At 43.9% G+C, this 23,855-nt stretch overlaps 1 protein-coding gene across 3 annotated transcripts in view; it reads left to right on the plus strand.

Annotated features, from left to right (window-relative positions):
* VPS53 (VPS53 subunit of GARP complex) overlaps nt 1-23,855 on the plus strand; it is a 91,391-nt gene that overhangs the window by 52,106 nt on the left and 15,430 nt on the right. For all 3 annotated transcript variants that reach the window (XR_003996878.1, XR_003996879.1, XM_030536220.1), the window contains exons 17-20: nt 3,871-3,949; nt 8,902-9,050; nt 15,231-15,300; nt 20,951-21,088. Coding sequence is in view for 1 of the 3 variants with exons in the window: in XM_030536220.1 (XP_030392080.1) it covers nt 3,871-3,949; nt 8,902-9,050; nt 15,231-15,300; nt 20,951-21,088 (436 nt within the window). In the remaining 2 variants the exon portion in view is untranslated. The remainder of the gene's footprint in view (nt 1-3,870; nt 3,950-8,901; nt 9,051-15,230; nt 15,301-20,950; nt 21,089-23,855) is intronic.

Below are 23,855 nucleotides of genomic sequence, written 5' to 3' on the forward strand. Positions count from 1 at the left end.
GAAGCTGTCCTGGTACATTCTCCTTCCTACAGTAATTTCCCAGTGTTAATCAGCAGTATTTTCATTATTATCAAACTCCATTTCATGTGTCATAAAATGATCGGTCCCAAATGCAAGATCCTGGCATTTAAGGAACATAATTGGGGGGGAAATTGTGATCGTGTATTAAAATAATGTTTATCCCATGTTAATAATGGATCATCAGTGGCAGCTTCCATCAGAGGACCTCAAAGTTCTCTCCAACCATCTAGCCTATGAGGGAAGTAGTCGTCTTATCCCCCATCTTTCTTTCAGGTGAGGAACCCAAGCCACAGAGTGATTGGCTGGCCCAGGGTCACACAGACAGTCCCTGGCAAAGCTGGGAACAGAACTCAGATATCCTGACTCTCTGATCTGTCGCAGAACCACTGTTCCTTGAAATCCTAATTGAACGAGGGTTTAATCAAATTGTACACTCTTACTGATGCTTCTCGCCAGTCCTGGAGCTAAGATTTAGTAAAGATAACATGCCCGTGTTGTTCTGCTGCTACCAGCAAGGCTTCTTTTAGAAGCTTTTTCCTGTTTGGCTCCAGCTAAGACAATTCCCCCTCTCTTGCTGTAATGGGCAGGATGACAAACAAAATGCCCAAGCAGGATTTTCATACTCTGTAGGGCTCCTATTGCTTCTCCAGCCTGGTTTCCTTCTGATCTGAGGAAGCTCCCTTTCTCTGCACTCTTTCTCAAATCCTAAATAAGAAGAGCGAATCCCTGGCCTATGGCTGAGGTTGGAAAGACTTTCTGTGACTTGGTTGAAACACCAAAGCAAATTAGCCCGGAAGTGGGAATGTAATTTGCCATTCTGCCATGTAGTAGAATTCTCCTCATAAGGGCAGTGTGAGGGTGTGTGCTGCATTCAGCCGTGACCAGCTCTTACAAACCAGCTATTTTGCGTCACCATTCAGTTTCCATTGTGGTTGTCTCACTTGGCGGCTAATGAGATGAGGTTTTGGAAGTCGTTTTGACATACTGTTCACACATCTGCCATTTTGCGTGCTTGAAAGTTAGACCTTCAGGACTGATGCGTCTCATAGCGGAGGCTTGTAAAGGCCTTTAAATCAGAGTAGCACTTTGGCTGGTGTCCTGTCAGTGTAGGACACGCCTCTGAACATCATTTTAATATAGACTTTTTTCTTTAAACAATAAACAAGTCCCTTTTACTGGGATCTGGTGCTTAGTTATGCCTAGGAGTAAATAAAGCCTTAAAATGTTGCTGGTAACACGCCCCACCCACTGTTTTACTGAACATGTCATTAGGCCTAGCAGCTGATTTTTTTCCTTCTCTTTGTAATTGCATAAGAGAAGGCAAAAATCACTGGAATGCATGTAAAGAATTTGTATTAGCAATCAGCTAGGGAAGTGTTTGTCATTGGAATCGCTGTGCAGGTCGTTTAGGAAATGACAGGACATAACAAACAGTGTCTTCTTGAGGCAAACTTGAAGGATAAATTGAATTGTGGTCTGAACATGGAACCAAGAAACTCTTAGGGTCTCGCCCCAGCTCCGCCGCTGCTTTGCTGTGTGGTTCTGGGCAAGTCACTTCGGGATGGATTTCTAAAGGGCTTGTTGTGATCCTACTGAAAGGGTATCTAGTTTGAACTTTCTTGCCTCCTTGGAAAAGGCCAGGCTTGGTGTCCATGCCTGGATGTCACCATCTGTAAAACAGATTATAGATAACTTTCTCCCAGGGATGATGCAGGTTATTTGGTTAGTTTGTAAAGGACTGCAAGCAATTCATGGGACAGCTCATCTTCATCTCCAGATTGTTTGTACAGCTCTGAGCTCAGCAAGGCCCCAGTTCTGATTAGGGATTCTGGGCAGTACTGTAACATAGATGACCAAGCACTCTGCATTTGGTGCTGCTCGGTAAATCAGGCGCTGCTGCAATCTCATTGCTCCTGTAAGCCAGTCAGGCTTATTTTTTAAAGTGGATTCTTCTTCTCCCACCCCCTTCCCCCACCCCCCAACTTGCTATCTACTGCTATTTACACCAGACTCTGTGCCTGGTGACAAAGCCCTAGGTAGGCTACTAACATATGGAAGCCAGTCACGAGCTGTTTGCCTTCTATTAAAATGGTCATGTTTCATTTTGGTGCTAAACCACAACTATTTTCCTACATCTCGCTGACAGCAGACGTCCTGTAGAACCCAGACGTATCCAAGCAGACCAGTTATCTCAATCTCAGTTATCTTGGTATTGCTTGAGCTTGTGTAGTTTCCTTAGGGAGCAAATCATGTGGTGCCAACCAGATGGCAGAAAGGCACACCAGCCATGTAGTAATAGCCACAAGTGTTTTAATTTTAGTGCAAATGCTACCTCATTTATTTTAAAGACAACAGCTGCTTCATCTCTAATATTTTTCAGGGTTGTTTTTGACAGGCTTGCCTGTTAAGGTCACTTTTTAGAACCAAATTCTGTATTGGACAGGAGCAATCTTTCTATTTAGGGCACTGCTCCTGTCTTCATGTGCTTTTATCTCTATTGGAGACATCTGACAGCTTGCATGGGCTTTCGTGTGTTCTGTGTGTGTGTGTGTGTGTAGGAACAATGTGGAGTGAATTGGTAGCTGGTTGATGGTGTCCATCTATGTCAATAATTGCGTTTAAATGTCTAAAGGAAAATTGAGCTGGTAAGTTGCAGAGCAGCATCTACAGAATTTTACTTATGGTAGGGGTGAGAGAGAAAGTAGAACTCAGGGTTTGTTCTGCACTCAGCATGTTCTGGCTAGACCAGCACCATTTGCAAGGCAAATAGCAAAACATGATCATGGAGAATTAAGAGGTCATTCATGAAAGGCTTGAGGCTTGTACTGAGGTTAAAATCTGTTTATTTAGTGGGAGGGTGATTCGTTTTGTATACCTCCTAGCGAAAGCCTGAGGTAAAGGCACTGCTGGGCCACATGTCCATGGAGATGATCCGAGATACAGAAGATTAACATACAATGTTCTTTCACTGTTGTTTTAGGTTAAGCAGCCTCCGCAGGCCCATGATTTTTAAGTCCGAACTTTAGTGTAATGGGATCAAATATGGCTCTAAGTAATATTAGTAATTTTTTTTTCAAGTCATGGTTTGGCATGTCCTATAATTCTGGAGAAATGAGAACAATGGACTAGTGCAATTCTAGACATGCTATAAATGCCCCATCTGCCGTCACCCCGGAAAAAGGAAGGCAGATATTCAGAACTCATGCACAGTCTTAGCTGCATTATTTAAAAACTTTATTGTAAAGTTCTGTGGTTAATATGTGAATAACAAAGTATCAAGTGGAAGCCATCCCAATGCTGCGTAGTATAGAACTGCATATTGGAAATGAAATTTTAATTTTAAAAAGACCAGATGAAGTTTTGAAACAGAATCACAAACAGACTTCAAGGGTGAGCTCTGCTGGATGATTTAGTCATTGGGAATGATCCATGTACATAGGTACTGGAACTAGGAGAGCTGGGGTGCTACCGCTCCCCGTTGCTTGAAGTGGTTTCCCTCATATACAGGGTTTTCAGTTTGGGTCAATCACTCTCAGCACCCGCACTATACAAATTGTTCCAGCAGTGCACAGTAAGTGATCTGGCACATAACTGGGATCCCATTCCCCCTCTGTATGTCAAGGCATGGTGAAAAGCTGTCTCTGTCTAAATTATGTCACATCTGCTGGCTCCCCTGTAAATGGCATGCAAAATTTCCTGGATTCTGAGAAGTAAAAATTCTAGCCGTGTATCTCTTCACAATTCAGTACAAATGTCGCCTATGTTTTTTCTCCTTTAACCTTCAGAGAAGTCAGTTTTGGCACTGTGTTACTGAGTACTATCATAATGCCTGTACTTGATTTTTTTCAGCGTGATCTCAAATAGCATACAGCTGTTAGTGCAGGACCTGGATGCAGCCTGTGACCCGGCCCTTACCGCTATGAGCAAGGTACGTTTTTTAAAGGGGTAGCCTTAAGTCATGCTTTGCAGCTGTTGCTCAGTGACACTATTCAGTTTCACTCGGGATGTTTCCTTTGCCCCATTCTGAGAGTAACTGCATGGTGCCAGCTTAGTTTTTAAAGCTGCCACCACTTTATAGCTCAAGTCGTGCTTCATTTCCAAACAAACTTTGGTGTGACTCCGGTAAGAGCTTCCGATTTCTCACAGCTAAATAAGCCACTTGACCAATAGAACGCTGTCAGTGAATGTTCATCCCTGTCCTTCCTTTTAGCTCTCAATGTTCATGGGAATCTTTGAGACTGGGAGAAATTTGGTTAGCTCTAAATGCCATATGCACTTTGTGTCTCACTTTCCCCTCCACACCCTGTCCAGGAGCTTTACCAAGCTGGCCTGTGAACTGTCTGTCTGGAGGTACCCAAAGGGCAGTATAAGGCTGGGTTGTGCCCTGTCGCTTCTCTGATGCTCCCAGTGACATGTGGCACTGTGACTAGAGAGGCCAGAAGTGCAACCTTTCTTTGAGTCACCAGCTCTTTTGGGTTTTGTGGCAGTTGCATTATTCTCTTTCGCTGATCAGCCGAAACGTAGAGCAATGTTTGTCTTGCCAAGGTGTCGTGAAAAGCCCAGGTTGATTTAGGCAGAGGTGAGGACGATGAAAGTAGGTTGACCTATGAGTTGGGTTTCTCTCAATTAGAAATATTAAGCAGAGGTCTCCATTTTGTAGCATCGACTTACTTCCTAACTGCCATGAGTTTTAATAGCATTCCAGTTCGTGATGTGTTCCAGCTGCAACTACCCTCCACCCCCAGTTAGAGTGCGAGTTGGAATGCAGCTGCTAACAGAATTTGTACATGTCCCAAGTGGAAAGAGAATTTTTCCAGGAAAATAACACGGTGGGGGAGGGGATTAGCACTTCAGGTGTTGCTTATGCGCCCTGTCAGTCCCTTAGATGCTCCTACTTGCCTAAGACAGGATGTCCGAATCCCTGAGCTTGGGTTGTTTATACCATAGCAAAACCGCAAGACTGGGAAAGCAGCAGCTGGTCGGCCATTTATTTTTGTCTTTGGAGCATGAGCAAAATGAAATGCATGTGATGGGAATGATCGGCTATAAACAAGCTAAGCACTGCAAAACTTGCTAAGCAAATCCTTGTCATTTGCACACCCATTCCTCCATTTGCAGCAGGCAGGCAGTTGCTTGAATGCAAGTTTTACTGGAATTTTGAAAGAGCTGGATTTGATGTAAGAGATTTTTTTTATTTTATTTTTTTTTACTTTCTCGAGACCTATTTATTACCTCTGTAGCTGAATAACAAAGACATTAACATTTGGAAGAGTAAAATTTCATTCTGTTTTGGAGGAATGAAGGATGTGCCTCTGAATCCACTCTTATTTTCCTATAATATGAATACATGTCTGTTTCAGAGCCATTGCTTCCTTATTTCAGATCTTTTATTGTAGGTAAACCCTCCAAAATCTGCGAGGCAGACTATTCTGGGTTCTTTTTAATTCTGAAACATGGCTGTTTGCTAATAAATTATTTTCCAAGAAATAGAAGCGAATTATGAAATACCCATGACACCAAGCATCTAAGCATATCTTGGCTTCATTATTCATAGAGATATTTCACACACAAAATAAATAATGTGAATATCCATTTCAGACAGAAATGGTCCTGGTTTTTCTCTTATCGTGAGTATTTTGGGCAAATCTTAAGTGAAGATAGGACTCCACCTTCCAAAATGTGTATGTAGCCTTTGGGTTTCATCTTTGCTTCTAAGTAGATAGTTACTTTTAATAACTGCATCCATAGCTATTGTGGGACATGACTTACGTTTTATGATGATTTCTCTTGGCCCTTCAATTTTAGAGGTGGTATTTATAATTATAATTGGAATGCTCTAAGTATGTGTGGTGGTGCTGCAGAAACACATAAGGACAGCACTATCCAAGAGCTTAATCTGACTTGGATAAAAAGGGTACACTGGACTAACAGTTAAAGAGCAAGAATGTGTGTAGACACCAATGGGATACAGTCAGCTTTGGGAGAGTTCATGACAGAAGTGGGTTTGAAGGAGGAGAGGGATGTTGTTGGATCTGGAAGGCTCTTCGGGTGCAGAGGTAGCATGAAAAGTTGTAAAGAGGGTGAGAAAGAGATGAAAGGAGTTCTGGGACAGCCTTAGGAGTACAAGGAACAAATGGGGCTGGGTGGTATGGAGAGATTTATTGCATCAACCAGAAACAGTATGTGATGGTAGGTACCTTAGATCAGTTAGACAAGGTGTGTCTGCCCCTAATGGCATCATTGTGAAAGCCAAAAAGTAGATGGAAAACTGTCTTGAAAGTGAGGATAAGAAATTTTACTTGGATACAGAAAATAAGAGACTCAGTGAAAGCCTTCAAATAGGGAGTGACCTGTGTGAGGAGTTGGAGAGACTCTTTGCCCAAGGGTATGTGCATGTGTCTGTACTGAATGTACACCAAACACTCATAATACACATCTGCCAGCAGGGAAGTTGCATACAGCAGAAAAGCTGTGATTTGTGGTGCTGACATAACTCACAAAGCTGAACATTTCTCAGTGAAAGGAACAAAACTTGCAAAATAAACACTATTGCAGTGAGGTGACCACATTGCTGTAACATGAACTGCCTTCATTGGAACATTTTTTACAAATTTATATAATAAAAAGCAAGGACTTCTGCAGCTTGAGTTACATAGCAAACCACCAGAGTTCTGCTGGTTGGTTTTTTGAGGATCCTTTCAGAACCCCTCAGCACAATATGCTTTTATCCATACAATTCTCAGTTGCTCATTCTTTATTCTCACATTGTCACATTTTCTCTCTCGCACATACATGAGTTGAGACCTTATATTTTTGGTTGTTTATGTACAATACCAGTCAAAAACTATCTGGGGATATCCCAAGACAAACACAAATGGAAAAAACACTTGAGTCCTGAAGAGTAAATTTAAAATGACAAGAGAAAAGTTACCCTTTACCAGAAAAATTGGGTTCATATTTCTTTGGATGACTTTTCAATATGTGTCTCACTATTCCTTTCGTTGCAGCTACTCTTGTCCTATTGAAAAATGCACACACGCAGCTAATTTGAATTTTACATTTTGATAAGATTGTTTATCAGAATTGCTTTAGGAGTGAAACCCAGCAAAACAAATTGGCTACAGTGGATGGGCGGGGTGAGGGGGAAGTGTTGCACCATTGTCTAAGCAATAGTCTTATGATTATTCTAGAGGTGCTCTGTATATCCTGACTGTGTTAATTTAAAATTACCATCAGTGGGGAAGATGTGGTGCTAGGAAAGTGTGGCAAGGAAACCATTACTAGGTATGTTTCTTCAGATGTGGTGGTTGCTGTGAGCAGCTGAAGAGCAGTTGGACTAGTCTGAACAATCCCTCCAATGGGAGATTTGCCGAGTAAGAGTTACAAACTACTGAACAGATAGTGAGAAAAACGTCCCTCTTGCCTACTTGAGTGCATGTGTTTCTCTTCAGTTTTGTTAACTGACAAAGGCTTTGCGTGGGACATATGTAGACTCTGCCACTCGACACTGGAGATTTGGCTGCTCTAACCCACTAAGTCACCTATGCCACTCATCATTTGCATGGAGTTGAATCTGGAAAGTCATATGGAACAAAGCATCTGTAATAAGTTAAAAATAGCAGGGGAGGTATACGTGCAGATCTGGGGCTTAGGCAAGCAAGTTTGAAGGTAGGTCCTATGCAATCTCATCCCTCAAAGGAAACAAAAATAGCTGTATCTTTCTTCCCCCCCAAATTATGTGCAGTTTTCCATCCTGATTTTCTGTTGTTCCAGTCATTCATAATTCATCTTAATGGCTTCCTTGAATGGTAGGGCCGCAGTGCTAACCTGGAACTATGATGCAACATGGAATCATGAGTGCTTACCATTACTCATTAATGTGCATGTACGGTAAGAGTACTAAGCAGCACCTCTTTGGACAGTCTTACTCCTCAGGGGAAATTGCTGTGAACAAAGATGTCTTTCCAGGGGCCTCAAGACCTCAGCTGTTCACGTCCTTTCAGAAGGTTTCTGCTGTTTTGTTTTGGATATTTTGAACATTGTCAAAGCAGTCACACGTCTTACTAAAGACAGCTACTTTGACTGAAGCTCTAGGAAAATGAGAAGGGGAATGGAGTCATTATTCTTTTGCTGTTGTATAGTTTTATGTATGCATTTTGGATGAGCTGAAGTCTTGCATTCTAGCCTTCCACACCAGTAACATTGAGCTTTGCTGTCAGCTGAGCTCATGTGGAATGTTTGAGTTGCACTGTTTTGGTTTTTTTTTTTTTTAAATCTCTTTTCCATCTAGCTGTCCTCAGCCTAATCCATGTTAATGCTCCTACTTCGATACAGGCATCAGGCCTTTTTCCGATCTTGCAGTCAATTTCTTAAAGGCCCAGAATCAGGATTTATGGGAGCTGTTGAAAAGAAACTTTCAAACAGGCTGGAGTCTCCCCATAATTTACACCAAAAGCTGTTTATCCCTGTGCTCTATCCATGTACATGTGCACACCCTTCCACGACCCATAAGCATTGGTACATATTCCTTCCTCAACTCTGTATTTTGATATATTAGGGCCATTCTAGCTGTTCTTTCTTCACGTCTTCTCTATTGTTCACAGGCCCTATGGTTCTTAGACAACAAGTAACTAATTTGATGAGAAAATAGGTCTTAGTTTCTCTGCCAGGGGTTTAGTCCTCAGTCGGCTGACACAGAGGGCTGCCTGGTTAAAGAATTATGGTGACTTTTTCCTGGAGAGTTTCTACAGGGCTTTGTAAAGGCTGGATTGATAAAAGCCAGTGCTCACTTCAACACTCTACACTGCTGTGTCTTTTTACATTGTCTAAAGCCTAATGAATTAAGAGGTCTTTTTTTTTTTTTTTCCCCCCCTCGTGCAGATGCAGTGGCAGAATGTGGAGCATGTTGGCGACCAGAGTCCTTATGTCACATCCGTTATTCTTCATATTAAGCAGAACGTTCCCATCATCCGTGACAATCTAGCCTCCACAAGAAAATACTTCACTCAGTTCTGTATTAAATTTGCAAAGTAAGTCACTGCCTGTCCCAGCGTTCTCTGGTAATTCTGATTGTCGCTAGCCTGGTTATGTACCTGCCTTTTAGTACATTATATCAGTAGCTTTTGACATATAGGTCAAAAGCATCCAAAGTCTAAGGGAATGGGGTCACCTGCAGCTGTCCATGAGATTGCAAGGTGATTCCATTCCTTGTCTTGAGTGTCCTGCTGAAGCAAATTTACACAGTCGTCTTCACTGGTTCCTTCTCACATGCCCGGACCAGCTGGTAAACTATTTGAATGATGGCTGGAGCACTGCTTTCTAAGTGCAGAGGTTTCTGGGGTGGGCCTCTGCAAAAGACCAGTTCTGAGTGTCTGTATGTGGAGTCCCAGTGCAGGAGAGGTTGACAAATCAGCATTTGGTGGATATTTAAAAGAACACTTCAGCTTCGTTATGGGAATCTCTTTTCCTTGGTATAGACCTGTGCCAGCTCCAACTCTCATGACAATTTTTCTCCTTCTAATAACACATTTTTAAACAACCAGCAGGCTGCCAAGCTGCATTTAACTGGAAGTAAACACACAGTACGCAACCCTGTCCTAGAGCTGCTTATTTGTGCAAAGATACTGATCAGTACAGACTGGAAATGTACCTCAGGTATGTGGGGCCATTGTGGTGATCTGATTCCTGGCCTGTCAGTGCTGGACAGGTTAATAGTGATTGGGGGATGCAGAGAATAAGGAGTTCGGGGCCCAGCTCCCACTGATTTTCATTGCAGTCGAGTACCCACCTCTCTTAGATCCCCTTTAAAATCCCAGCTTCTAAATCTTATTTAGAGCCTTTTAGTGCCCTGTTTCTTAGAGCCAAATTACCTTTGAAGGGATTATGGGCAATTTCTTTTAAACTCCCTTTTGTTCGTCTGAGACCAATCAAACACTGCAGGCCTGTGACCCAGGAAAAAGCTGTTAAAGGCCATGGTAGCGACAGCTACTGGCTGTCGAGTTCTGCATGGCCAGCCCAGCGGAAAACATAAGTGGGAAACACTGCACATGCCATAGTTCATACTTAAAAATACCTAAACTTTTCATTCAGTTCTCATAAGCTAATCTCTCCAAAGTAAATCGTATAGACTTGCAGTTACAGTGTGGCTCTTAGAATCAGAGCTTCGGTTTCTACTTCAGCAGAAAAGGAGGTAGTGGGGTATCTTGAGTGCCATTAGCTTCTTCAACAGGGCGGGTGGCCTGAGAGTTACACTCCCTTTTCCGTCTCTGGATGCTCATTAGTTTGCATTGAGGAACAGTTTCTGATCAGTCATATTATGACACTGCCCATAATCACTGTTCGAAACGCTGTCTCTGAAAATTTATTGTGCATAAGCCTCCTTCGTGGTTACACTTGAATTTTATATAGCTACCATGGTGATAAATGAAACATCCATTTACAGCTGTTAGCAGCACAGTCTTAATACTTTGGCTTAGTTGCCTCCATTTAAACTTTATTGTTAAGCACATACCAAGTGAATTGTGGGTAAAGCACCCACCTCTCCCATTTGGGATGAGTTCAGATCTAAGCCGGAATGAGTGAGTGGATCAAAGTTTGTTCCTTGGTAGTCCTTAGAGAACTGCAAAACTGCCACTCAAAAGACCTCTGTGGACCTGCTCCAACGTCCCTTTAATTTGAGAGAAAGTCCTGATGTTGTCACAGGGCTCTGGATCAGGCCCTGCATGTGAGAATTCAGCTCCTTTCGTACTCCTGATGATGATAATTTTGCCAGTAAGACTTCTAAACAGAACCAGTACACTAGTTAATGATATCTTGATCTTTCTCAGCACTCGTGTGGCATTTTAATACCAACCCATATCTGGGTGCCTTTAAGACTCTCAGTCCCTAGAATATTAACGTTATAGGCTGGTCTGTCTACTAGACATTGTACCTTGTATGTGCAAGACAACACTGAAAATCGTGTTCGCATTTTGTATGTGAACATCTGTATCTTTTTTGCACCGGCAACCACTTCTTAAATCTAATTGTATTGCACTAGGGCTGGTTTTGAGTTACTGGACCACAGGGGAGATAAAGTTTCTAAAGTTGCAAAACTTAAAACCAACTCAAGAAATTTGAGCCAAATTTGGAGGAAGAAAATTCCTCACCAGGGACTTGATATGTCTTTCAGTGTATGCCATTTTTCCCCCCTTTTTGGCCAAGACTCACAGGCTCCCAAAATAGACTGGGGTAGTTGAAATTCAAGATGACACTTAAGACCAACACCAGTGAACCCCTATCTTACATTCTTATGGGTACCTAAATCACTCCCCTATTAAATAAAAAATATAGCGCAAAGGAAGAGGCTTCCACATCTGTATGAACATTTGCTCAACCTACCTTTGGAAGTTGCAAGGAGATTGGAACTGACGACGGGGGGGTAGAAATCCTGGCGTGTGGTAAGGCTTTTAAAGGTAATTATCTTTTCCTCTGCCCCAGATTGACTCAGTGTTAGCTACGTACTGTAGAATGTTGTGGATAATTAGAGTGAAAATTTTCCTAATGACTTGGAGGGACTTTGATCAGGCATTCAGTGAGAATTGTGAAAGAAGATTGCCTGAATGTCACAGCATATGCTAGTGCTGAAGCAGCCTGGAGTAAATCTTGTTGATTCGGGGAGAGTGGCTGATCTGAACTTCAGAGGGTTATTTAAACCTAAGTGATTCTCTATTGCTAGTGACTCAAGAACAGCTGGACGCTTTGAACAACATTCTGTAGCAGCTCATCTCCTCTAAAATAAACGTACTGTGGTTGCTTCTCTGTCTGTCTTGCTTAGTGAGGTATTGTGTTTAATGCATCATCAATGCAAGGGATTAGGAAAACACAAGCTTGGCAAAGCTACTCCTGTTGGATGGGAGCCTTTCAAGTGCTGTGGTTTCTGTTTTCAGGCTCCTAATCTATCTTGCTCTGCTTTATTATTACCTTGGGGACTAGTCTGCTTGTACAGAGTGTTTGGATATGATTTTACAGCTCAAACTGTAAATGAATTGTGGCATTAAAATGTAGATCTCAGAGTACAGTGGAGCACATTTTTCAAAGTGCTTAAACCATGCACAGAGAATATGCAGTTGAATAAATGAATATTCATCTTATTGGGACTGTCTGCACGTGCTATAGGGGAGTCGGGCTTTGGAGCTGACTTTAGGAATTGTGGTGTCTAGGGCTTTGGAGACAAGGAGCTCAGATGAGCTGAGATTCTCAGTCATGCTGCAGCACTCTTAATGGCCTCTGCCAGTCAGCACGTGGAAGAGGGGTAGTGTCACTCATCTTGCCCACCCTGCTGGACATGAGAAGCTGTTTCCAGTTAGACAGGGTATAATATAATAGGCAGCATCCGGGGGGGGTGGAGGGGGGAAGGTCACTCCCTCCTCCTTCTGTGCTCGTCAGGGTGGGCTTTAGGCCAATTCATCCGATTCCCCAGAATCGAGCCCCGTGCCTAAGAGAGCCCCACGCCTTAGGCACCTTTTTAATTTTTTTTTACATACCCAGCGGCGATCCGGGTCTTCGGTGGCACTTCAGCGGCGGGAGGTCCTTCACTCGTTCTGGGTCTTTGGTGGCATTTCGGTGGTGGGGGGTCCGGAGCGAGTGAAGGACCCCTCACCGTTGAAGTGCTGCCGAAGACCGAGACTGCCACTGGGTATTCGAATTGGGCCCTGCAGTTCCTAAAGCCGGCCCTGGTGCTCATTGCAGGGAGAGCAGATGGCCATTCTCTGACGCTTTGAAATTTTCACACTAAGCGAAACCTCCCCTATTGAAGATTGTGGATGGACATCTGAAAGGGGGAATCCTTGGGTCACGTGAATGCAGATTCCCTACCTGAAATGCTGCAGAATTAAGCAGTGTCACTATCTCCCATATGCAGCGTGGAAGTATTAGCACCAGACCTGCCCTTGGGTTAGACCTACATGTGAGATCAAAGATCCACGCTCCTCCATGTGCAGTGAACTGCTGCGGCCAGAACTGCTACTGATCGTCCATTTTATAGGCTCGCATAAACTCGAGCTGTTCCTGGCTCTATCTGATTGGCCATTGGGATTTATTTATACACCTGAAAAATGGACTTATGAGACAGGTAACTTCCATCCCTGCCTTAATGCTCCCCTGCAGTAGGGGCTAGTGTTTGTTTTCCTACCGCTGTTTATGCTGGCTTGCCCAGGCTAGTGTTCTCATGTGGCCAGACTGAAAGCCATTTGGGGGCAGCCCCGAAGCTTGTTCTCAGTAATGATTTTAAAATTGTTCCCCATTGAGACTCTCCTCCCATCCAGGCAAAGATTATTCATTGTGAGAGGCTACGGCCATGAGTTGAGAAGAGAGAGGAGAAAATTCTTCCATTTAAAAAGCTGCTTTTCTTCAATAGTTTTTGCTCATTTAATGAGTGCTTTGCATGTGCTGCAGACACACAGCTTGTGTCATTCTGACCGGAGTAAGGGAAAGAAGAAATTACCTGGCGAGAATAACTGGTGGCAGGACAAAGAGGGTCTTGGCCAGGCTGCTTCCTTCATGGATGGAAATGAAGAGCTTGACAGATGCAAAGGGAAAACCAAACTGAAGTCCAATCACTGCAGTAAGTGGAGCTTTCTATAAAGGGAAAGAAAACAGACCAAGGCAAACAAAATACAAGACTGAGCATTAAAGTCTAAACCTGTTACTGGGTCCCAGACATGGGACAGGAAACATGAGACATGCAGATGTTCAGCCAAATGGAGACCAGGTGAATTACAAATGAGCGAATAAGAGGAAAAGGGGGCGTTAGTGATGTGGTCCTACCAAACTGCTCATCGGGGTCCAGGTAACTTCCTTTTGCGTGTGCTAGCCACTCTCCACTTGCAACTAGTGCAGCCCTTTGGTTTTATTGGTAAGTATTGTGGACCAGAGTCTGATTTGCGTTAAGGCCCCTTTACATCACTCTGGCAGCGTAAAGGGGCCTTAAAGAAGGTGTTGTAGGGGTGTGGGGTAAAGGTGGTGTAACTGGGTGGTGTCCTGTGTAGCTTGGCCTTTTGATTGTCAACACGTGTAAAATTCAGATGTGCATACAATACTGAAACATAACGTGACGTGTCTTCTGTGTACGTTTTATTTTTGATACACTGTGACATAGACACTGTAGTACCTTAACCATGTCTTCTGGACTGAGGGGTCAACCACTGAGATGCCACCTTTTTTTCACCCTCAAAACATATACCCAGATGTAGCCCTTTGGCAGTGTTAGGGAGGGGGCTGATGAGCCTAGAATAACCATTCACCTGCTGGGAGACCATCCCTGGGAGCATGGGGCTTCAGAGGGTGCCAGATTGACATGGAAAATACATAGAACATTGATAAGACTTTCCTTCTCAAAGAGAGGAGAGGGGAGAAGCTTTGTTTCCATTATAAAGATCACCACCTACAAAACCTAAAATCAATAAAAAACAGAAACCTAATCCAGAAAATCTATGTCCTACCATGTATCATTCAGGGTGAGCTTGTGTTTAAGCACTGAACTGGGATTCAGAAGATCTGGATTCAGTTCCCAGCTCTGCTAAAGACTGACCATGTGACACAAACTCTGGCAGCTTCCTTTCGCTAGCTGTAAAATGGGGTAGTAAAGCTGCCTTTCTTCCCATCTTTTGTCTTATCTGCATGGACTGTAAGATCTTTGGGACAGGGACTTTCTCTTACTTTGTGTATATACAGCACCTCATACAGTGGATCTCTGATCTTGGTGGGAATCTCACGGTACTTCTGTAATACTTATTTTTATGTGTGTATATATAGTATTTCTGTATCCTGTACGGAATAGGTTCTTGTTGTTATAAAGATGCTTCCACTCCATGAATGGTTATTGTCCCGGTGTTTTGGTGTTTATTATATAGTATGATAACTTACTTAACTGATACTTGAACTGACACTATAATATATTACTCCATTTTTTCAGAAATTCTTACATACAACATGTACGTGGCCTCCAAATTAACTTTTAGATCAGCATGGTTAAAGAAAAAGAACTCTACTTCACCTATTTGTGTATTTAAAAAAAATATTGTATGCTCACAATCCATTTGAGAGCTGTATGCACTTGCAGTGCCATAATGGAAAATCCCGATTTATTTTGCACAGTGTTAGCTTACCATTTTATATGATTCAGAGTATTGAAATTCAAATATGTCATTTTGGTCTCTTCTTCTCCGCAGCTCCTTCATTCCCAAGTTCATCAACCACCTATTCAAGTGCAAACCGATTAGCATGGTGGGGGCAGAACAGGTGAGAAAAATGAATTACACAGAACTAGGGTGCTTATTGCTAAAGAAGTGGGGTGTTGGTGGTTATGCGTTGTCTGAATTTCAATACAATTAAGTGTCCAGTGATTATTTTAGGGCTTTCTGATCAGTGATGTCATGATACATTTTGGGGAGTGGGGAAGTGGGATACAAAAGATTGCCAGGTGCCGATAGGCAGTGTGCTCTAGGGTTAGATCAGGGAAGAGTTCAGATTTCTGGATTTTGTTTCCAACTCTGCTGTTGCCTCACTGGATGACTTGGGACAAAGTCCCTTCATTTCGACATACTTAAGATTATCCTCCCGTAAACTGGGGGTAGTGGAGCTTACAGTACCTGCCTGACCGTGCTGCAGTGAGGTTTAATGCTCCTAAAGAGCCTGGTGAAAAGCACGCACTGTGAGTGAATGGTTAGTTATGGCTGAAGCTACTGTAGGAAGTACAGCTATCCTCCAGGATCCTCCCTGGGTAACCCACCCAACCTCCCACCACCACCTATTGTGCTGTCCACCTGCTGTCCTGTCAACAGAAGCAGAGGATGATGGAAATTGAAGCCTAAGGCTCCTCTGTGCTTAGCCCCTATCATCAGAAGGATTGGTGCAGAGGCATCCCTGGATGGCTGTATCAGATGTGCCCCCAAACTAGGTCCAACACAGTGCTTAAATGGCGCAGGGGGCCCTGCGCAATGGTGAATTTCATCCATTATTCATATAAATGTCTGATCTTGAAAAGGGAATTGCTGCAGAAAGCGATTCCATTGTAAATGAGTTGGATGCTGTGACTTTTCCAAATCCAGCCATTTAGAAATGGAAAAGCAGAGAAAGAGCAGCCAGAATGGGAAGGCAAAGCCGTTTGCATAGTAAATAGTCTAGAAAGGAGCCAAGGCACATTGGTTTGTCAACCTGGAGATGGAAGCTCAACTGCAAACATTGCCTCCTTAATGGGGAGAATTCTGATCGGGGCCTGAAATTGCCACCAACTCAAAGCCAACAGCTCAGTTCTGAATGATTGCCCCTGCCTCGAAGTGCCCAGTAATCAGTCAATGTCCAGAGCATTCTTATTCCTTTGTGTTCCTAGTCCCCAGACATGTCCATGGCAAACAAACCATGAAGATGATTGGTTAGGAATGTCGTTTTGTCATTTGGTTGTTGCTTTTCTAAGTGCTAGAAGATTTGTAATGACGTAGACATCTGCTAGAGAGCTGCTCTCTTGGTTTCTTTTATGACTTAAATGCAGAGTGTATCAGGTTTTTAAGTTTGTCTCCTTTTTAGAGAGAAATCAAATCATGATAACATGGCTAGATTCAGAACAGGGGAAATATTGTGTCACTTTGTAAAGTTATTTTAGTTCGAGTCGGTAGAACCTGTTTTCTTGAGAACAAGAAGTTTCAATTAATCTTAACTAGAGAGATACAAGCGTGTTGATGGTGTTCAGAACAGTTCCTGAGAGACTGGCTAACGTTAAAGGAAGAGGAGGCCGTTTTCATAGTGCTTTCCCACCACCTGTATGTGCTCACTGGGGAATTGCTCTCAGCACTTTTGAGCATGGTTACATTCTGCTCGAGCAGCCCTGGCTTTTGAAGCTTCTCAGGTGCCCAGCCCCTGACCTGTGTGTAGGTGTCTGTATTTAGTAGTGGGAGCTCAGGGGGAATGTTTCAGAATGAAACGTCCAGGCAACGCCCTCCAAGTGGCTTTTAAATAATGTGAAGATGGTAACCCAGTCCAGCAGAAGCCTTGGACTGCTACGTTACAGCCAGAATGAACCCTGTTGTGCCTAGGTGCTGAGATCAGTTGCTGATGATGTGCTGTAATAATCATAGTAAGATTAAGAAAAATGATGAAAGTGTGAGAGAAGTTTCTGCCTTTCCTTGGCTTTGTTAGTTTGTTTCCCAGCTAGTGTTTTGTTAAAACAGGATGTTAGAACATGGATTGTGTAGATCCTTGTTTGAATTTCCTTTTACAGCAGTTTGGAAAACAAAATGCTGCACAAAAGTGTGGGTTGCTGCATTAGACCATGACTGGCTTTGGAGCTGTGAATGTAGTTTAAACAAAAAATGACATCCTTTCTAGGGCCTGGGGCTAAGAGGTGTAGCTCCCCGCGGTGTCATCTGTGGTTTTCTTCAGGTGCTTTCAGCATTCTCTCCAGTTTTCTTGCAGCATTTCTCTATCCTGCATACCTGAGCCTGCAATGGAAATTCCAGCTGCACGCACAAGCTGGTTGTGTTCATCTGATGGGTCTTGGCTTTTTATGAAGCTTTTAAACAGGCAGATGGAGGCCTGACGCTGGCCTGGTGGCTCAAGATGGACCATCGCAGCCGTGAGTCAGTGAGACGGTCTGGTTGGGAAGGGTTTGGAGAAAAGAAGATTTGAGGAGGCCTTTTGATGCTGTGGGGACCTAAAAGGAATGTGATGGGGGAGTGAGACTGAGAGGAAGAGTCCGGGGGGGTAAGAGAGGAAGATCAAGAGTTCTGGGTGGAGAAAGGAATTGGAAGAGAGAAATAATATTTCAGGATGTGACTTTGGGTGCCTCAATTTTGGGTGTGCTGCTTGAGACCCCCTTTAAAGGGTCCTACTTTTCAGAAAACACTGGACTCCCACTCGCTGAAAATTAGGCCCAGTTAAAATATCTCAATTTGGACATCCAAAATCTAAGGCACTCAAACTTACTAGTAGGTTTTAAAAATCCTGACCTTACTCTTAATCCACATGTTTCTAAAACCAATAAGTGGCTGGCTGTTTTTTTTTTTTACTATTGTGTAATTAAAAGCAGCCAAACTGATTTAAAAAAAATAAAATTTAAAGCTGAGAATTTGTGCCAAGGTACAGCCCAAAGCAAATCTGTTTGCATGAATTCCTGACCCACTTCTCTACAGGTTGTATAATTAAAATGATCAGTGTTGTACATCCCACGGGCTCTGCGTGTGTCAGATCTTAAGATTAAGTACGTGGCAGCCCTGCTCAGGATTCTGATAGGAAATCTCCAAAGTCATCCCAGCTGCTGTTTTGAGAGAAATATAGAAGTAAGGTCCCGAGTACTGGTGACAATCAGAGATCTCATGGCAGTTTTGTCAGGAGTTGATGTTAAGCCATGTGTCCTGGCTAACTTCCATTGTGGGCAATTATATTCTGCCTCCTGCAGTTCCTCTTGTTTTTCCAGATGGATATAATATTCCTCTATTTAAAAACACTCTGGTGTGGTGGTGCTGATACAGAATGGCTGCTGAGGGGAGCTTGGCAAACCCTTTGGAGTGTTCCTGGATGAAAGCTGCTGTGGCACTTATAAAATGCCTTTCATCTCAGGATCTCCATGTGCTTTACAAACCATTTCAGGTGCACGGCAGCATCGTGAAGTAGATAAGTGTTCTCAATTTCAGAGATGGGAAAACCGAGGCACTGAAGTGGTTTGTCTAAGGTCACACAGTGGGGCCAATGGCAGGCTTAGGACTAGAACTCTAAGCTCCTGGCTCCCAGTTCTTGGTCTCCTTTCTTCTCTGTATCTTCCCTAGAGAGCCACAAAAGTAACAGACAGCAAATAGCGCCCTTAAGAAAGCAAGCAGTTTTGTTAGTATCTTTGACATATACTGAAACAGTGAACTTTGATACATACCCATGTATCAGGGAATGCAAATGACTGGCCAGATCAGGAGAGTTTGCATTATCTTTGCATTCGCGTGCAGCTGCTGGGTCTGTCACCCCAGCTGTTCTATCTTAATACACCTGTCTGGGGACTGGGACAGCCCTGCTCTTTGTTTGAAGATGTGGCTTGGGTGGGACAGGCTTTCAGATGGGAGAACAGTGAACTTCTGATTGATGTCTTAAAAGCTACTGGCTGCCAAGGAATCAGAATCAGGGTCTCTGAGTAACATGCTTTTGTGAAATGAAACCAGATCGTTTAAAAGAAATAAAATAAAAAGATGTTGCTGTGTTTGTGTAAAGACTGAACAGCTGCTGCTTTCCCTAATAGAAAGCAAATGGCTGAAGTACAATTCCTAGTTGCCTTGTAGAATAAACATTATTAGAGACTCAAGGTTGTTACTGGAGGTTTCTGAATAACCATGTGGTTAAAGTGATTAACCTGTTACCAGCAGTGCGTTGGTGGTGGTGGTGTTATTAGGGTAATGGAATAACTTGTCCATTTCAGCTCTCTGATCACTGTGTTGTCTAATGCAAACTGAACAGTGCAGGTCTGTTAGTCTTTGATCCACCCTGAATCCATTTCATTCTGAGTGATGCTTGTTCTCTTGGGGCTGGATTGACAAAGATATTTAGGTGCTTAGAGATGTGGATAGGCACTTAGTGAGATTTCCTAAAGCACCTGCATATGGTAGGTGACTAACTCCTATTGATTTTCAATGGCAGTCAGGTGCCTAACCTGCTCTAGGCACTTCTGAAAATCCCGCTAAGCCCCTATTTGCATCATTAGTTGTCTAAAGTCCTTTGTAAATCTGGCCCTGGTGCAAACGTTACCATAATAGTGTTGCTTTTTACTGCCACTGCTGATCTCTAACAGGAGTTTCTCAGTCATTTAACAGCAGTCACATTCAAATCCAGGCACCGGTACAATGTTTGTGAATGTGTTTGTTTTTATTATATGGAATCCTGTTCCCACTGCACTGAACCGAGACCATCAATTCATCTCTCACATGCCTTGAGACAGCCATTGTAGAGTGTCCCTTTTTTAATCTGGTCCACATTTGAGCTGGTGAACTTGCCATGGCCACTTCTTTTGAGATCAGTATCCCAAGTGTATTAACTAATGTCCAATAGCCTTCATATGTTAACTAAACTCTGTGTGCTTAGGACCGTAACACAAATGTTCTTAACTATTGTAGGGATTTTTGCGGTGTTGGTAAGGTTGTAGGGAGCACGCTTCCGCCTGATTCTAGCCCCTTTGCAGGAATGAGCTGTGTATCTGGATACCCAGAGTGTTTCCTGTCCCATGTTAAATCAAATTGTGCTCCAATTCTGATTAAGCAAAAATACAGCCCAAATGACTCAGGTCTCTGCTCCGCGGCTGGTCTCCACCCTGCTTTTTAATTTATACCTGAAGGATTTATGATTAAGCTATGGCTGAGGGCACCTTTTCCAGTTTAGCTACTGATGAGCAGCAGCCCCTTCCCATTATGCTGCGTGAAGTGTTGGCTGAGGCCAGTTTTGTGAAAGTTCACATTCACTGTACTGAGTTACATTGAGTCAGTAAGTGCAGTGCGTTAGGTGTGGAGCTGCCAGTATATGTACTGTTCTGTTGTTTTATTTGTGTTTGCATTAGTGCAGACCAATGGGGAGCATTGCGGGCTGGGAGGCAAAGGGATCAAGGTGTTATTGAGTTGGTCGTAGTAACTCGTTAACATTACAGCTTACAAATGGGTGACACGCTATGAGCCAGATCCTGAGCTGGCGTAAATCACCATTACTCCATTAAGGTCAGGGGAGATCTCCTGATATACACCAACCGAGGGGTCTCGTCCTTTGAGGCTCCATCACAGTGATTCATTCCTTCTGTGCCAACAGTGACGTAAATGCCAAGATGTTCTGGGATTGTGAAGAGTTTAACTTTTAGACTGTGTGGCATTCTAGCTTCTCATGGCACTTAGTAGCTGGGAACAGTATAACGGCAAAATGTGATTAACTATTACAGCTGCTGTTGGATACTCACTCCCTGAAGATGGTTCTCTTGGATCTGCCTTCCATTGGGTCCCAGGTGGTGAGGAAGGCTCCTGCCAGCTACACAAAGATAGTGGTGAAAGGCATGACGCGGGCGGAAATGATCCTGAAGGTAATTCCTGAGATTCTTTATTCTGAGTACTGAGTCTGCTTGACCTGGAAACTGGGAGTGTGACAGCCATGGGGCCCTTTCTTTGGAACACAGCATTACCGAGGGCACACATGCGTATGTGCACATTGGTACAGCGTGGCTGGCATTTCCAGGGCACCAAGAAGTTGGGCACTCAGATCCCATTGACTTTCAATAGGGTCTGGGCTCCTAATTCCATAAGGCACCTTCAAAAATCCCTCCCTATAAGCTTCAGAGCAAATGAAGGATTTGTGTGTGTCTGCATAACTATGGGATTTAGTTGAGCTGGTGTGCTGGGAAAGAGAAATGTCTCAATGACAGAACCCCAGTGTATGGGGAGATGGGTCAAAGGAAACATATGGAAGTGGTTGGAAGGACAGGGAAGGTTTTTTCTTCCCCCACTAAGATGTTTTGCTGACTAGCTCCAGTAAAAGACTTTCTTTCTAGAGCTCATTGCAGACCTACTTAACCTATTTCTGAAGTGAAAGCAGCTTATCCTCTTTCCAGCTTTGTCTCCATTTTAATCACTCCTCACTTCCTCCTGTGCAAGGGCCCAGTCTCTCCCAGCCTCTGCTGGAAGTCCGTGGGCTCTGCACCACACCAGGTTCAGCCCGTATGGAGAAGTGTTGGTCCAGATAAGTTCAGAGAGCCTTGTCAGAGGCCATTAATGTCGGTAATATAACAACATGGTCTGGTGTGGAGTGACTCTGGGTACTCAGATGCCACGGGGCAGATAATGCTAAAATAGTAAATACTAAGAGCTGGATCAACTAGGGATGTAAATAAGGTTTAAAAATAGCAACCGTGTAACCTATTAAAATTCTGTTGGTTAAATGGTTAACCATTAAGGTGGAGAAATTGGGGTGCAGGGGGTGCTACCACCCACGCCCAGAATCCCCACTGCTGTCCCGGGCCTGGGATCACTGCTGCCAGCCCAGTGCCCAGGATCCCGGCTGCTGGTCCCCGGCCCGAGGCAGCAGCGGAGTCCTGGGTGGGGCCGGCAGCAGAGTTTAATCGTTAACCAAAACTGAGACATGAGGTTAAAAGTCAGATGCCTTAAAACAGGGTTTGGCAACCTTTCAGAAGTGGTGTGTCAAGTCTTCATCTGTTCACTCTAATTTAAGGTTTCACATGCCAGTAATACATGTTAACGTTTTTAGAAGGTCTCTTTCTCTAAGTCTGTAATATATAACTAAACTATTGTTGTATGTAAAGTAAATAAGGTTTTTAAAATGTTTAAGAAGCTTCATTTAAAATTACATTAAAATACAGAGCACCCCGGACCAGTGGCCAGGACCTGGCAGTGTGAGTGTGACTGAAAATCAGCTCTCATGCCATAGGTTGCCTACCCCAGCCTTAAAACAACCCACTAGTGCAGGTATCCCTGGCTAACTTCATGTCATGTAAAGCAACAGTAGCCTGGTCAACTAGCAGAATTGGGCAAACCTTCCAAACCCATGAGAAACTAGCCTACTTCAGGCTCCAGTCCAGACCAGGAACTCTGACCCGGGGCATGAACCTGACCCGGCTTTTGAGTGAAACCTTCTTTCCCCGCTCAGAGCACTATGGTTTCATTGGAGATTTGGTAGTTTGGGTCAGTGCAGCTCAGGAGGTGAACTCAAGTTAGTTGAAATCCCGCCGCAAAGCCAGTGTGGAGTTTCCCCCACAGTTCTGCTCACTGATCCCAGTCCATGGGGGTGCCACTGTCCCCATATGGCTTAGATCCTGTGTACCCTAATCATTGTCTCAAGTAGCTTCCTCGGGCCTCAGGCAGCCTAGCTGTGAAATGGAATGAAAAGCAGGCCCTTGCTACAAAGCAGTGACCCTAAATTGTGCTTTAATGGGGAGATGACTGACAGTAGAAATGCAGCCCTCTCCTGCTACCCGACTGGATGCTGTGTCTGCTCTGTATAGTGGAAAGGGAGCTTGGTTAATAAGCAATTCAGGCTCATTGATGGGGCAGCAAGGGGAAAGTCTGGGCTCCCACTGTGCACATCCTGCCTGTCCTGAGCAGAGGATTTCTGGCTCCAGGGCTGCTAGCTGGGGCTTTTCACCAGCACCACGTTCATGGCTTTTCTCCCTGGGCAAATTCCTTTCAGTGGTATTGAAGAGACTCCATGCTTCCCAGTTTAATAAAATGAAATTTCGAACCCCGCCCCCAGTGCCTGCCGGCCCGCAAGCTGGGAGGCAGAGTCCTACAGCAGCTTCAACACAGTACGCAGTCCCTGCAGCCTCTTGGATCTGTTCAGCTTCTGTGTAACAACTGACAATTCATAAATGGGACCCCTCACCCCTCCCTGCTCTGGGATTCGTCACTGCTTTGCTCTGCTAACCTGCCCGCACCTTTCAGTTACCGTATGTGTGGATGGCCTCTTTTCTGTTCTTTAGCCATTGTAGGTTCCGCTGGTTTGCACTGAGACGAGACTGAACGCTGTTTTTTCTACATGGATCCCACCAGCTACCCACAATGGTGTCTGTGGCATTTGCCCAGACAGTTCCATTGTGAGACAGCACTGCTTTGGGCTCTGGGTGAAAGGCCTTGCAAGTCTGTTGGCAGGGCAAAGCACAGGGACTGGGCAGGAGAGTGTTGTCCTGAGCCCTCCGGAGCTTTGATCTTTTTAAAGCACAAAGCTTTATCCTGCAGTTTAAAAAGCAGAATTTGCCTTTACCCAGGTAAAGCTGGAGCAGGACTTTGGCTCATGTAAAATGTGCATCATTCCCCTCCTCTCCAGAATCCCTCCACCTGGAT

Source organism: Gopherus evgoodei, chromosome 17 (assembly GCF_007399415.2).
Source record: "Gopherus evgoodei ecotype Sinaloan lineage chromosome 17, rGopEvg1_v1.p, whole genome shotgun sequence".
NCBI lineage: Eukaryota > Metazoa > Chordata > Testudines > Testudinidae > Gopherus > Gopherus evgoodei.